A 14,445-nucleotide genomic window follows, 5' to 3' on the forward strand; every position below is an offset into this window, starting at 1 on the left:
GAGTCGACAGTATCATCATGGGCGCCTTGGGGATTCTTCTTGAGCCCGCCGGTAAGTTAACCGCTACAACCTCCGACAATCACGACAGACAGGATTGACTGACTATTTGTGACTGCAGCGATTGTGGTCGTCTTTACCACTGGCACCCTCATCAACCGTCGCAAATACATCAGGTTCTCCGAGACACCTTGCGTTGAGACACCGTTGCTTGAGGACGAAGACTGCGAGGATCTAAAACCAAGGAGGTCATCCAAGGGTCGCCCTAACATCCAAACACGAATCCTCGCCCATTTTCCGTTTCTTATAGAGATATGGTATTGGCTACTTACATATTGGGTACGACATCATTCTTTTTTTCTCTTCCCTGGTCTGTGACATGAGAACGATCTGACAGTAGCCCAGATCTACCAAGGATTGCGCGCGATCTCCGCCCGAGCGATCAGCGACAATGAACCTATTTTTGAGACGGCCAGGCATCATGCGCATCAGATCCTCAGTCTAGAACATTTCTTCCACCTAGATGTCGAGCTACGGGTTCAACGGTTCGTCCTCAATCGCGTGCCGTGGCTAACGGCTGTTCTCGCTAGAGTATACTACTCGCACATTCTATTGGGCGTCGTCTTCATCGTCTATGGCTATACTTTCTTCCAACGAGAGAAGTATCAAGGGGTCCGCCGCACTCTGGCTCTCGAAAATGTGATAGCATTTACGATCCTCACTCTTTGGCGATGCAGTCCGCCGCGACTACTGCCGGAGGAGTACGGCTTCGTTGATATTCTGCATAGCAACAGTGCCGGCTCCGCTTGGACACAAAACAAGTTCCAGCTCACAATTGCAGCAATGCCTTCGCTTCATTTTGGTAACTCTGTTTTCATTGCTCTGTGCTTGTTGCGATACAGTCCCCACTGGTTCATTCGCCTGGTTGCGCCGCTCTGGCCCATGATGATGGGCCTGACAATTGTCGCAACGGCAAACCATTTCCTTTTGGATGCCCTCGTTGGAGTTTGCGTGACCTTGACGGCGTTTAGATTCAACCATGCCATGTTGGTTTTGTTACCGATGGAGCGGGCATTGTTCAGGTTGCTTCGCATTGAGAAGCCGGAGCAATAGTGGTTGGGAAGAGGCAGTCAATCATATTCTTTCTTTACTTCTTAGGCAACATTATTATTGAGCTCAGTCCAGAGGCAGTCGTCGCCTTCTGAACGACATTCAAACTTAAGTCTCACAGAAGTCTTTGGACTGACCTTCAAAATTGGAGATCCACGAAAGTTGAATATATTTTTTGCGCACATACTGTAGGGCTCGGCTGACCACACGGTAACAGCATTGATAATAACATCGGACGCTTCAGATATCATCAGCCATACAGGGTTACAACCATCAATAGCTGCTTGCCACCAAAACCCGAGACCAAAGGATATTCGTGTACAAGTACTCGCAGCATCCGTGGGAGATGAGCTCCTCAGGTAAATAGAGGTGTTGATACTGACGTTATCGATAAGCTAACTAATGCAGACTAATGAATCACCCTATCTTTTATGCACTGCATATCTTTGTCTGGTACGACTATTTGATCGATTCTAGCAGACTTGTACTGCTTCTAGAAACTGGAAGATTGAATGTCACAGCATAGATCACACATCTGATCCATCGGATTCCCCTTCAGCAGACTGACTACCTTATCCATATCAACAATCAAACCCGAAGAACTTAAGAACCCAAGCTGAAGAACTGCATGAAACTGAAGCACAATTCGGAGCTGCACCGAAATGACCGAGCGCTGCCTGCCATGTTGGCCGGTGAGCTCCCTTGGGGTAAATCCCGCGGGCATAGTCCTACACCCTTGCCTGGTAAACAACTACCAGAAGCAGGGGTGGGATAAGTTGTCAAACCCTTATTCGTTTGAAAAAATTGTTGATATATGAAAAGGACAATGCATATGCATTTGCTTCGTGCTCCACAGCCTGTAGATATCTACTCTGCAGCAACCGGACGCCGTGTTCCACTGTACAGTCAGAGACTCAGACTCAGAGTGCTGGAATTCTCCAATTCTGGACCCGCTGTACTAAACTACTCCGCACCGAAGACGGAGACGAGGCCAAGACGCGAATCCCACATCGGGCCGAAGTTGGGGGCAGGAATGCGACTGTCAGATGAGTGTGTCATGTGAAGGACCTCCGATTCTGTGCCTGTTCTTCCAGAAACCAGGTAGAAACAAGGGATAAGCTGACCCTTGATGATAGTCTTCGATCTACGAGACCATCATATTTGTTTCTTTGTATATCTCCCGTGAATCAAGAGATGATATGTACAGATCTGAGTATAGTCATCTAATGATCTAAATCGGATATTTACTCCTACGAGCTCATCCTCGGCCTGCGAGGTCTCCTGGCGGGTTTTTCTCTAGGGTCACCTGCCTCGATCTGGTTATCGAATCAGTGGATGTCGTGCGTTCCGGAGTTTACCGTGGCTCACCATCTGCCCCTGGCTCGTGGCATGCGAATAGTTGCTTAGGATGTATATGTCCTGCCGCTTGAAAAGGACTGATATAGATCTGCGGGATATGCCATAGAAGATCAAAGAACACAGTAGACCTTCCTTCCAAGCAGAGTTGGTCAATGATCATGGGAAAGGTACTGCGGAGAAGCGACTGGCCTCATGGCCTGAGGCAATGAGGTGTTCGGTCCCAACTCCGACCACTCACCGGGTAATTTACTCGTTCCAGAGGCGGTGAAGCACTTGTTCCTTTTTTTATTTTTTCTTTTGCTTTTTCCTATTCGCGCCTCATTCTTAAGAGGCAAAATAATCAGTCTCATCCTCCAAAGAAAAACTTTTTTACCCGGCTTATGAGAGAAAGTCAAGATAGAAAAAAAAGATCTCTCTTGTAGACAACACAGAAGAATTCTTAGAACCAGTCCAGATCTGCATTGTTTAATTTATTATTTCGACTGCCTAAGTGATAGATCGATCTGTTGTCAATTGTCATCGTGCTCCCCATTCTTTTTTTTTGCCCTTCTCTCCCTCTTTGTTCTAGTAATTCTATTTCTCCACACATTTATCTGGTCCCAACCCCTTCATAACCCCGTCCTTACCCACATTGGAGTCCGTCAGACTTCCCTTCTCTTTTGCTTCTTCTTGGATTTTGGATCGTTGAGGGAATTGGTTGCATTGATTCAGTAGTTTGTGTGTGATATTTGCATGAGACAATGACCGTCAAAGAAGCTGTCAAGGAGTCCTTGCTCGGCAGCTCAGAGGAGCCCCAGCTGTCGCAACAGGTGAAGCATCATTTCTTTCACCATGCAAGGAAAGATGAAAGTACTGGCGAGTTTTATATGACGGAGGATGACTTTATCAATGCTATTGCGCCAAAGAATGAGGATTATGTGAGTTTCGCGGCCTGTTTCCCCTCTGATTCTTCGCCCACTATGCGATGTGTCATCGCGCTGATCATCCCGGGTTGGACTCCAAAATATGACTAACATCCTTGCTTTTTGCAATTGATAGCACAAAATCAAGCGCGAACACTATGGGCTCCTCTTCAGAGTCGCCGACAAGCGAAGAGCCGGCAAGCTCAGCCTCGGTGACTGGGCGACCTTCGAAAACCTCCTGACCAAACCCGATGCCGAATATGAGATTGCCTTCCGACTCTTCGATCTGGATGGGACAGGCACGGTGAAATGGGACACCTTCAAGAACCTGTACAACATGAACAAGACCAGTGACAGTATACCTTTCGATTGGAATTCGGAGTGGGCTTCCCTGTACTCTGGACGGAGCAAGGCCCGGCACGACATGACGTACCCCCAGTTTGCCCAGATGCTCCGAGGCTTGCAGGGCGAGCGCATTCGGCAAGCTTTCCACATCTTCGACAAGGATGGCGACGGTTACATCGAGCCTGAGGATTTCCAGCGTATCATCCTCGAGACCTCGAAACACAAGCTGTCTGATTATGTCCTGGAGAACCTTCCCAGTCTGTGCAACATCTCGGCGGGCACCAAGATCTCGTACGCTACCGTTCGTGCCTTCCAGAATGTCATGCGCGAAATGGATATGATCGACGTTATTGTGCGCGAAGCGACCCAAAAGAGCGAAGATGGCAAGATTACACGCGCCGACTTCCTCAACGAAGCTGCTCGCGTTACTCGATTCTCCCTTTTCACACCAATGGAGGCGGATATCCTCTTCCATTTCGCTGGCCTCGATGCGCCTTCCGGTCGACTATCTCAGAAGGATTTCGCCAAGGTCATTGATGCCTCCTGGCGTATGCCTTTGGCTCTGGCGGGTCAGGCTATCTCCTCTGCATCAACCACCGCTCAAGTCGCAGCTGAAAAGACCAGGTCGGTCTTGCACGGTGTTCTGGAATCGGTTCACCATTTCGCCCTCGGCAGTCTTGCAGGTGCTTTCGGTGCCTTCATGGTTTACCCCATCGATCTTGTCAAGACGCGTATGCAGAACCAACGTTCGACACGTGTTGGCGAAAGACTATACAACAACTCGCTTGATTGTTTCAGAAAAGTCATTCGCAATGAGGGCTTCCTAGGTCTGTATTCTGGAGTCTTGCCTCAATTGATCGGTGTTGCTCCGGAAAAGGCTATCAAGCTGACCGTGAACGATCTCGTCCGCGGCCACTTCACCAACAAGGAAAACGGCAAAATCTGGTATCCCTATGAGATTCTGGCTGGTGGTACCGCTGGTGCTTGCCAAGTTGTAAGTTTTATTGAGATTTCACCTGACTCTGGGAGCCCGTTCTAATTCATCTTTTGTATCAGATCTTCACAAACCCCCTCGAGATTGTCAAGATCCGCCTGCAGGTTCAGGGTGAAATTGCCAAGACTGTCGAGGGAGCTCCCCGTCGCTCGGCCATGTGGATTGTGAAAAATCTGGGTCTGGTGGGCTTGTACAAGGGTGCCAGCGCTTGCTTGCTCCGTGATGGTAAGAACGAACCGACTCACTCCTTCCAACTTTGTGAAGATGCTCTCTAACGCTTTCGGTCTTTAGTTCCCTTCTCTGCCATCTACTTCCCCACCTATGCCCATCTTAAGAGCGACCTCTTCGGCGAGTCTCAAACCCACAGACTTGGCATTGTCCAGCTGCTCACTGCCGGTGCCATTGCCGGTATGCCTGCGGCTTATCTTACCACACCCTGCGATGTGATCAAGACCCGCCTGCAAGTCGAAGCTCGCAAAGGAGACGTTCGTTACAACGGCTTGCGCCATTGTGCGGCCACCATCTGGAGGGACGAAGGTTTCAGGGCTTTCTTCAAGGGTGGTCCCGCTCGTATCGTTCGTTCGTCACCGCAATTCGGTTTCACCCTGGCTGCCTATGAACTCCTGCAGAAATGGCTTCCCATGCCCGGCTCTCAAGTCGATGTTTCTCCCTCGGGACAGGTTGAGCCCGGCGTCGGGTTACAGAGTTCCAAGGAGCCTCTCCCTTATTTGAGATCAAGAAACGCTCTGAAGCTCATCCTCGACCTGGACGAAAACATTGGTCGTGTCTATATCCCTCAGGCTGATAAATGGCCCAAATTCCTCCAGCCGTCGAAGCAATGATTTGCATTGCCTTGTTATCATAGCGATCATTTGGCTTTCTTTTGTCTCTTGCGTTGACTTGAAAATATATTATGTTTCCGTATTTTCACCACCGTCATTGTTGATTCTTGGGGTTTGGTTTGGCCGGGCGAAGATCACGCATAATTTTTCTTCACTTTTGTTCATACAGGAACTAGATTACATTGCACATTGTACCAAAAGCAGATAGACTCGAAAGAAGGTCATATCATCCCTAGCATGCAAACTTAACATACTAGTCTACCACCGAATCGATCGGTCTCGAACTCTCGATTTGCCAGATCGGCATTCAATATCAAAGCATGAGATCTTGTTAGTTCCGCCCTTTTGAGATAGATCGGGCACGAGAGATATCAAAAACAACTTGTTTTGAATAAAACCAATTCGGATCAGCTATCGCAGAAAACTTGACCATATTCTCTCTGGGAATCCGAGATTTCTATCATGACTCATAAATTCCTCCTGTTGCCTGCAAGACCCTCTAATGTTGCCTTGTTGAGTTCCCCAGATTGACGATAAGATAAGCTGCTGAGATCTGAACACGTGATATATCCACTTTTTTTTTTTTTCTTTCATAGACTGCAGTGGACCCGCCGCAACCTTTCTCTCTCTCTTTTTCTCTTCCCCCCCTTCCCTGGTTTTTACCAGGAGGGCTACCATTGAATAATACTGTCTGATCTCAATTTGCCAAGATGAAGTACGTTCTGGTCTCTGGAGGTAATAATTTTCCGTGTCTTTTTGCCATAACGCTTTCGCTGACTCTGGCAGGTGTCATTTCTGGTGTCGGCAAAGGCATCATCGCTAGCAGTTGCGGGTTGCTGCTTAAGACTGCCGGTCTGGCCGTCTCGAGTATCAAGATTGATCCTTACCTCAATCCGGATGCCGGTCTTATGAACCCTCTAGAGTTGGTCCCACCTCCAATGCTCACTTGATCTCTTTGAAATTGACGTTGACGCATCAAAGACACGGAGAATGTTTCGTTCTCGACGACGGAGGTGAGGCTGACCTCGACCTCGGAAACTACGAGCGCTACCTCGGAGTGACTCTCGGGCGGGATAATAACATCACCACTGGAAAGATCTACCAACACGTCATTGAGAAGGAGCGTCGCGGCGACTATCTCGGAAAGACAGTTCAGATCGTGCCGCACCTCACCAATGAGATCCAGAACTGGGTGGAACGGGTTGCCAAGGTTCCCGTGGACGAGTCAGGGCGGGAACCAGACGTTTGCATCATCGAGTTGGGTGGTACTGTTGGAGACATTGAAAGTGCACCTTTCGTTGAGGCTATGAGTCAGCTCCAACGACGGGCCGGCAAGAACAACTTCTTGGAGATTCACGTCAGCTACGTCCCTCTGATCGGCTCGGAGCAAAAGACCAAGCCTACCCAGAGGGCCATTAGCGATGTTCGCAGTGCTGGTCTCAGACCGGATCTGATCGCCTGCCGCTGCGAGACGCCTCTTGAGGAGGGAACCATCCAGAAAATCGCCAACGCCTGCCAGGTAGAGCGGGATCAGGTTGTTGGAGTTCACAACGTGTCGACCACTTATCAGGTGCCAATTCTCCTGGAGAAGCAGGGCTTCCTCAACACCATCAAAGAACTGTTGCACATTGACTCGGTTCCGAAGGACCCCAAGCTCATCGAGCAGGGTAAGGTGATCTGGCAGGAATGGCAGGGTCTTGCCATTAGCCAGGACCGTGTCTTTGAGACCGTCTCTATCGCCCTTGTCGGCAAGTACACCAGTCTGCATGATTCATATATGAGTGTGAGCAAGGCGCTCGAGCACTCTGCCATGCATTGCAAGAAGAAGCTCGATCTGATTTGGGTCGAGTCCTCTCACCTGGAGGACGAGCACAAGGAGACAAACCCGGCCGAGTACTACAAGGCTTGGCACTCGGTTTCAACCGCCAACGGAATTCTGGTTCCTGTAGGTTTTCCCCATAAAAACCAGGCGAATGGCTCTAATTTTATGTTCAGGGCGGTTTCGGCGAGCGTGGTACCGAGGGTATGATCAAGAGTGCCCAATGGGCCCGTACGAACAATGTTCCTTACCTCGGTGTTTGCCTGGGTATGCAAGTGGCCGTGATTGAGTACGCTCGCAATATGTGCGGATTGACTGGGGCTGGTAGCGAGGAGTTCCACGAGAACTGCGAGCATTCTGCGATCGTCTACATGCCTGAGATCGACAAGACCAAGATGGGAGGCACCATGCGACTCGGCAAGCGGGCCACCCACTTCCAGCCCGGCACCGAGTGGTCCCGTCTGCGGAAGCTGTACGGAGACAAGCAGGAGATCTGGGAGAGACACCGTCACCGTTACGAGGTCAACCCCGAACTGGTCGACCGGCTCGAACAGGCTGGTCTGACCTTTGTCGGCAAGGACGACAGCGGCAAGCGTATGGAGATAATCGAGCTCAAGGACCACAAGTGGTTCGTCGGTGTGCAATTCCACCCCGAGTATCTGAGCCGAGTGCTTGCGCCCAGCAAGACCTTCCTGGGCTTCTTCGCTGCCTCGGCCGGCTGCCTCGAAGAGATCACCGAGGTGTTCAAGGATCGCCACGACCTGAGCCACCGAGAGGTGAAACTCCCCGTCCATTAGATTGAGATGGCGTGGCTGACGCCGGTAAAAGGCGTCAGCTGGTTGATAGATTGGTTATTTGAATGCTTGTTTCTGGCGTTTGGCAGACTAAAGAGGTAACGTGGACCACATGTATGGGAAAAAGATAGAACTATGCCTGCATTGCTGGAATGGGCCCAGCGAGTATAATAGCTACGAAAATGAATACTCCGTACTTCGCGTCGATGAGCGCGTTGACTATTGAACCTTCCAGCCCAAATCCATCTACTCCAATCCAACACGACCTCCACACCAACGCGAATCCCATAGATCACGGAGTACATAGCGCCAAGACCGTATCCTCACGCCGCAACAACATCAATATACGCGTCCCCAGCCAATATCAACCTGTTGGAATAAGATACCACTATGACTATGGATATGAAACCCTAGACTGACGAGTACATCGTCCGGACGCCTTTTTGGCCTAGTGGTATTATTATTCAATATCAACCACTTCTACAGTGCAGAGAACACCGCAACCATATCCGGGTAGAAATCGCGCAGAATCCCAGCCAACATGGTGAATCCCGCTATCGCCAACCCCGAAGACTTCATCGCACAATTCAACAAGGCCCTCAACGCCGCGTCCTCGTCGCGGCTACGGCATATCATCCGCGACTTATGCCGGCTGCTCCCGCCGGCGATCTCAATCGTCTCCGACACCCTGCTCGTGACCGAGGACCAGGTCGCCGTGGAACGCGACGACGCCGACTCAAACTCAGACTCAGAGTCCGACTTCGATTCAGACGCAGCGTCGGAAACAAGCGTAGGCCACGAACGCAGCCCCTACCAGTCTAACCCCCACTGACTGGAAGCGAGCAGGCGGGCGAGCCCGAACCCGCAGACGGGATCCTGGAAGTCAGAGCGCCGCCGGTGCCGGTAGCCGCGGCGAGGAAGAGGCTTCGTCCGCGGTATGCGGTGTGTGTGCAGTGTGAGGCGGAGTATGATGTCACGCTGAATGATCGGGAGAGCTGTTACTATCACCCTGGTATGTGTGGGACCCTCGAGTGTGGTTCGTCGGTGATGACGGGCTGATGGATGGAGCGTAGCACCCCCCGAGCCCGATGACGATGCGTGGGCGGAGCATGACGAGTATATGCGTGGTGATGTTAATACGGAGGAGATGCGGCAGGAGTATCCGGACAAATTCTATTATCCGTGCTGTGACCGGGAATATGGGGAAGAGGGGTGCAAGGTGGATTGGCATGAGGAGGATACGTCTGGTCGAAAGAGGAGGAGGTATTAGCCTCAGTAACCGGACATGGTGCTGGGCTGAATAGTGTAATGCTGTGGAGGTCTTATATTTGACATTTGGTATTGCAATTCGGCTGATTAGATCACAGGATTGACTTTAGAATTCCTAGTCCATCTCTAAGATTCGATCCCTATGGCTTCAAGTACTCCCGGATATTTGCCAGATTGAAGATGGCAGACACCCCATACCTCGCTGCCTCGTTCGTCGTAATCCAAGCAGCCTCCTCCCCCTGCGTAAAGTACTCGGGCGGCGCAGTCTCGACAACTCTCCACTCATGACTCTCCGTGTACCCATCAGTGTGGAAGAACTGGTCCCAAGCCGCGCGAGCCAGGTCCTCACTCTTCAGCTGAACGGCCGCAAACGCCGTAAGCGTAGAATGACTCTGTCGCCAGGTCGCATGGCCCGGAAACTCGAACCCGAATTCCCTACGCTGGACTTCAGGCCCCCCATTATACGCTTTGCAATAGGAGAGCCATAGGGCCATAAAGTTGTTGACGGTGGCGGGGTGCATGTCGCGCGCGTAGTCAAGAAGCTCAACAAATGTCTCGGGGAACCCGAAGAGCATGGAGAGGTGGGAGATGGCGTACTCCGGCGTTGGCGGGGGACATTCTCGGATCTCTCCCGTGGTTGGGTTCAGGAGGATGGCGTTGTTGCCGATTCCGTGTTTCAGGCCGGCGATGCCGTCTAACAATTTGATCAAGAGGGCGCGGGGATGTTCCCAGTCTTCAGTCCGTCGTTCCCACGCCGTCAACCATGCTGCCGCGAGTGCACCACAATCAAGACCGATGTTCGTCATGGCGAAGCCCTCTGGGACATCAGCGTGTGCTTGCACTTTACGGTGCGAGTCGAGAGTCATTAGGGCGAATTGACAGTCCTGCAGCTCAGAAATCAAATCGCCCGTGCGTTCATCGCCGGTCAAGTAAAAGTATATCCGCCTGTAGAGCACATTCGAGATACGAAGCTGCTTCGAACTATCGCTGAAATGCTGGACGCCATGCCGCGTGCCGAAACCCTTGAACCGGCCTGCGTGGTACACGTCTACCTCGCTGGTGTGTCTGGTCATTGCCTCGGCCGTCCTAAACACATCTCCGCGACCGGTATGCAGGAAGTATAGCCACAGCCAGAGATCGGTCGAGAGCTCCGAGTTGTCCCAGGCGAAGCCGCCTACGTCGTAGCGCCAGGCGTGCCGGTAGGGGTCGTAGGTGTGCTGCACGTCCCCGTGGTCCCAGAAGCCGTACCAGCGGTGTTGCTCTATCTGTCTCTGATAGTGGCTGAATAAAAGGTCGAGGTTGTGCTCGATGGCCATTTCTTGCGCCGGCGGAGGCTGTTTGTGGGCGGGTGACCAGCAGCCGTGGAAGACGCCAGTGGAGTGCATGTACTCGGTTGTTGGTACTAGACGCGGAGGATTTCTAACGAGAGCCGAGAAAGAGCTCAGTTCCTGGTTGGAAGGGGTAGATGTGTACGGCTTGAGGAAGAATTGGTTCGTCCTTCCGATACCGTTGGCAGTGGCAAAGCCCGGTTCGTAGTCTTCGTATGTGACGTCGAGTGCATGCAGCTGTTTCTCGTATGAGTCCAGCCCGAGTCCATCATGGTATGGGGAAGTATCGAGCGGTTCTGCAAGGGGAGAATAAAGCCACACGGTGATCGCACTCTCGCCCTGAGTGAGCTTGGCCAGGTCGAGCTGAGTCGGGTACCGTTCCCAGAAGTCGGACATGCCAACGGCTACGCCGCCGTGTCTGGCTGAGCCTAGATACACGGTCCCATCTGCGCGACCACCGCCGGTCACCTTGACCCAGGAGCAGCCCTTTTTCGTCCGTTTCTTGATGGTGAAGCCGTCGGAGGATAGCTGCGAGAGGGTGTAGGAGTCAAAGGACGGAATGTATGATAGAGCTTGAGAGAGATCTGTCTTGATCCACTCTTCTTGCTTGAGAATGACAGCTCGTCCTGCTGTTTGATCAATCCGGTTGGTGACTGTTGGGCCGTGTCGTAATCCAGACAGTCCTTGGACTTCTTCCTTGAGGATGCCTCCATCGGAACCTGCAAAACGAACGTGCCGGTTATATAGCTCCGTTTTCTCTAAGGGGACTGAGAAACGAATTCCCAGTGATGTTAGAGGTTCATCTGCGTCCAGATCGTGGACGAAAGAATGCAGGATCTTGATGGGTAACGCGCCGGAGTATATATAGACCCGCACATCGAACGGGAGGTGCTCAGCGCCAGGGGAGGCCATCGTCCCAGAGACTTTGATGACTACTCTGGAGGACGTAGCATTCTCCACTTCAACTTTGCTGACAATGGTCGAATACTCCTTGTGATCGACGGACGCGACAAGAGTGGCGCCAGAACACACAGCGCGGCCATACAGTGAAACGCTTTCGAACAACGATGAACTTCCTGAGCATGCAAATATGACCTGCAGACCAAGGCGCGTAGTGACTGTGATACTTGCATCGCCTTTCTCGATGACAACACCGGCATCCTTGTCCTTAGATCTGGAGGAGCCTTTGACAGTGTACTCCTCGCTGTACCCAACGTGTCCACTGACCGAGTGTGCCGTCCATTTGAGTGACCCGTCAGCCCAGTAGGCAATTTCTCTCGAATCTAGAGTATATTCCTGACCATTGCCTTCAATGACAAAAACCTGACCAGGCTGATACAGACCTTTTGGCCAAGGCATACCAAAGGAGACTCCGTTTGACAGCGAGTCATGGCCATAGTTAGCCAGCCACCGCAAATTGCCCGTCATTGTTGATTAACCGTCGGTGAAAGATTGACGCCTCTGACTCTGTCAATTCCAGTAAGTGACCAGGGTGAGACAGAGGTTGCGCCACTCACTTGTAGTCATCCCTCCTGACCTGCGAGACGGCGCCCACAGCCCGATCGGCCTATTTCCTCCCGCAAAAGGATTCAATCCCCGCGACCTGTCTTCATTCACATAGGATGATGCCTTTTTAGCTTTTGTTGGCTCATCTTTTTCGGTGTATTATGTGCCGAAGCGGTTGTTTCCCCGCAAAGTCAATCATGAGCGGCTCCACTTCCCCGGATTTCCACCAGACAGAATGGAGACGCGAAAATCATAAGGAATGGGCACAGACAAGCGTCACAAGGTTCTACTTGGCGACGCTTATAAAGATTGGTCTCCCTTGGCTTCTTGGATAAAGGTCATACTCGAGTGAAATCTTTTCGCGTACAAAATGGCCGTTCACCAAGAAGACGTGACAGATCCCACCACCGTTACGGTGGTCCGGGAGAAAGACGAGGAACAATATGTCGCCGCCGAAGACATTGTCAAGGGCGCGCAAAAAGCCACAGACGATGAGCACGCAATGGGCCTGCGGGAGGGGCTGCACAAGTACCCCAAGGCGGTCTTCTGGTCCATCTGGTTCTCCTCTGCACTCATCATGGAAGGCTTCGACCATTCCTTCATCAGCGGGTTCATGGCTTTCCCGGCCTTCCAGCGGAGATATGGCGTTCTCACCAAAAATGGGACCTACCAGATTCCAGCAAACCTGCAAGCTGCCGTCAGCAATGGAGTCAATGCTGGCGAGATTGTCGGCCTTCTGCTTAATGGTCTGCTGTGCGATTGGTTCGGCTACCGCTGGTTGATGATGGGTTCGCTCTTCCTCATGATGTGTTTTATTTTCTTGCAATTCTTTGCAACCGACATCTACATGTACATCGGCGCGGAGGTCCTCTTGGGTCTACCCTGGGGTGTCTTCCAGACGATCACCACCACTTACGCAGCCGAGGTATGCCCCAACGTGCTGCGCCCCTACCTCACCATGCTGGTCTCGCTGGCCTGGAGTATCGGTTACCTCACGGGGACTAGTGTCCTACGTGGTTTTTTGAGCATGTCTGGCCAATGGGCGTATCGCATCCCCTTTGCGCTGCAGTGGGCTCTACCCATCCCCCTCGCCATCGGAATCTACCTCGCCCCCGAATCGCCGTGGTGGCTGATCCGCAAGGGCCGCACCGAGGACGCTACCAAGTCACTCCGCCGGCTGCGGACCAAAGACGCAAGTGAAGAGGAGATCGCCGACACACTAGCCATGATGCTGCACACGGTCAAGATTGAGGATGAGATGAACGCGTCCAGCTCCTACTGGGATCTGTTCAGGGGGGTTGACCGCCGCCGCACGGAAATCACCGTCTTCACCTATCTCATCCAGGAACTCTGCGCCCCGCTGGTGGCGTACATTGTCTATTTCCTCGAGCAGTCCGGCCTCCCCGCAACATCATCCTTCGACTTTGGTATTGGCGAGTATGCACTAGCCATCGTAGGCGTTGGCATTGCCTGGTGTCTGGTCCCGCGCGTGGGACGCCGCACACTCCTACTGTCTGGAACCTTCTTCATGGCCTCGACAACTATCCTGATTGGCTTTCTGGGTATTGTGAGTCGCAAGGCCCATCCCAAGATCGGATACGGTATCGGTACCATCTTGCTGATCGAGTACTTTGTCTTCTTCATCACCATCGGTCCCATCATCTACACCATCGTCACTGAAATCCCTTCCAACACCCTGCGCACGAAGAGCGTCGGTCTCGCGCGAGCGCTTTATAACGTCGGTGTCTTGGTGTATGGCCAGCTCGCGCCGCGTATGATGCAACAGGCGGCATGGAACTGGGGAGCCAAGTGCGGGTTTTTCTTTGGTGGAATCATGGGACTAAGTCTTGTTTGGGCGTACTTCCGGCTCCCAGAGACGAAGAACCGTACATTTGCAGAGGTGGATATCTTGTTTAAAAACAAGGTTCCCGCGAGGAAGTTTCGGGAGACGAGGGTTGATCTTGCGAGCGAGGATGTCAGTGAGGACATCTTGTAGTTTTGTCTTTAGTCAGGGATCAGTCATGCCATGTGGGGATCATACCAGCACAGTACTTGGAGATTCTGTTATCGCAAGAATGCTCCTCAAGGATTAGAGTAATCAAAACAAGTAGAGCATACTATCCAAAAAGGAATGGACCTGATACACACCGTAAGGTGACCGACCTGTGAGGTATGATAAC

General features: G+C 51.9%; 6 protein-coding genes across 6 annotated transcripts; 5 read left to right on the forward strand and 1 right to left on the reverse strand.

Moving 5' to 3' along the window:
• Window positions 1–17: 17 nt before the first annotated feature.
• On the forward strand, window positions 18–1,110 carry CDV56_108930 (phosphatase PAP2 family protein; the record flags this gene model as incomplete). Its single annotated transcript, XM_026762549.1, has 3 exons — window positions 18–51; window positions 119–336; window positions 403–1,110. 3 exons carry the CDS (start codon window positions 18–20, stop codon window positions 1,108–1,110), a joined length of 960 nt encoding a protein of 319 aa, XP_026618079.1.
• A 2,096-nt stretch (window positions 1,111–3,206) lies between these two features.
• CDV56_108976 (citrin) lies at window positions 3,207–5,549 on the forward strand (the record flags this gene model as incomplete). Its single annotated transcript, XM_026762595.1, has 4 exons — window positions 3,207–3,383; window positions 3,505–4,707; window positions 4,770–4,932; window positions 4,999–5,549. 4 exons carry the CDS (start codon window positions 3,207–3,209, stop codon window positions 5,547–5,549), a joined length of 2,094 nt encoding a protein of 697 aa, XP_026618080.1.
• Window positions 5,550–6,259: 710 nt separating this feature from the next.
• PYR7_2 (putative CTP synthase) lies at window positions 6,260–8,165 on the forward strand (the record flags this gene model as incomplete). The annotated part of the gene is made up of 4 exons (XM_026762640.1): window positions 6,260–6,284; window positions 6,336–6,471; window positions 6,531–7,494; window positions 7,545–8,165. The coding sequence occupies 4 exons, from the start codon at window positions 6,260–6,262 to the stop codon at window positions 8,163–8,165; spliced, it is 1,746 nt and encodes a 581-aa protein (XP_026618081.1).
• A 538-nt stretch (window positions 8,166–8,703) lies between these two features.
• CDV56_109054 (uncharacterized protein) lies at window positions 8,704–9,432 on the forward strand (the record flags this gene model as incomplete). Its single annotated transcript, XM_026762673.1, has 3 exons — window positions 8,704–8,952; window positions 9,009–9,174; window positions 9,236–9,432. The coding sequence occupies 3 exons, from the start codon at window positions 8,704–8,706 to the stop codon at window positions 9,430–9,432; spliced, it is 612 nt and encodes a 203-aa protein (XP_026618082.1).
• Window positions 9,433–9,571: 139 nt separating this feature from the next.
• Window positions 9,572–12,187, reverse strand: CDV56_109064 (polysaccharide lyase family 26 protein; the record flags this gene model as incomplete). The annotated part of the gene is made up of 1 exon (XM_026762683.1): window positions 9,572–12,187. One exon carries the CDS (start codon window positions 12,185–12,187, stop codon window positions 9,572–9,574), a length of 2,616 nt encoding a protein of 871 aa, XP_026618083.1.
• Window positions 12,188–12,635: 448 nt separating this feature from the next.
• Window positions 12,636–14,261, forward strand: CDV56_109103 (putative MFS alpha-glucoside transporter; the record flags this gene model as incomplete). The annotated part of the gene is made up of 1 exon (XM_026762722.1): window positions 12,636–14,261. The coding sequence occupies one exon, from the start codon at window positions 12,636–12,638 to the stop codon at window positions 14,259–14,261; it is 1,626 nt and encodes a 541-aa protein (XP_026618084.1).
• Window positions 14,262–14,445: the final 184 nt, after the last annotated feature.

The sequence above is a fragment of the Aspergillus thermomutatus genome, assembly GCF_002237265.1.
Source record: "Aspergillus thermomutatus strain HMR AF 39 chromosome Unknown NODE_13, whole genome shotgun sequence".
Classification (NCBI taxonomy): domain Eukaryota; kingdom Fungi; phylum Ascomycota; class Eurotiomycetes; order Eurotiales; family Aspergillaceae; genus Aspergillus; species Aspergillus thermomutatus.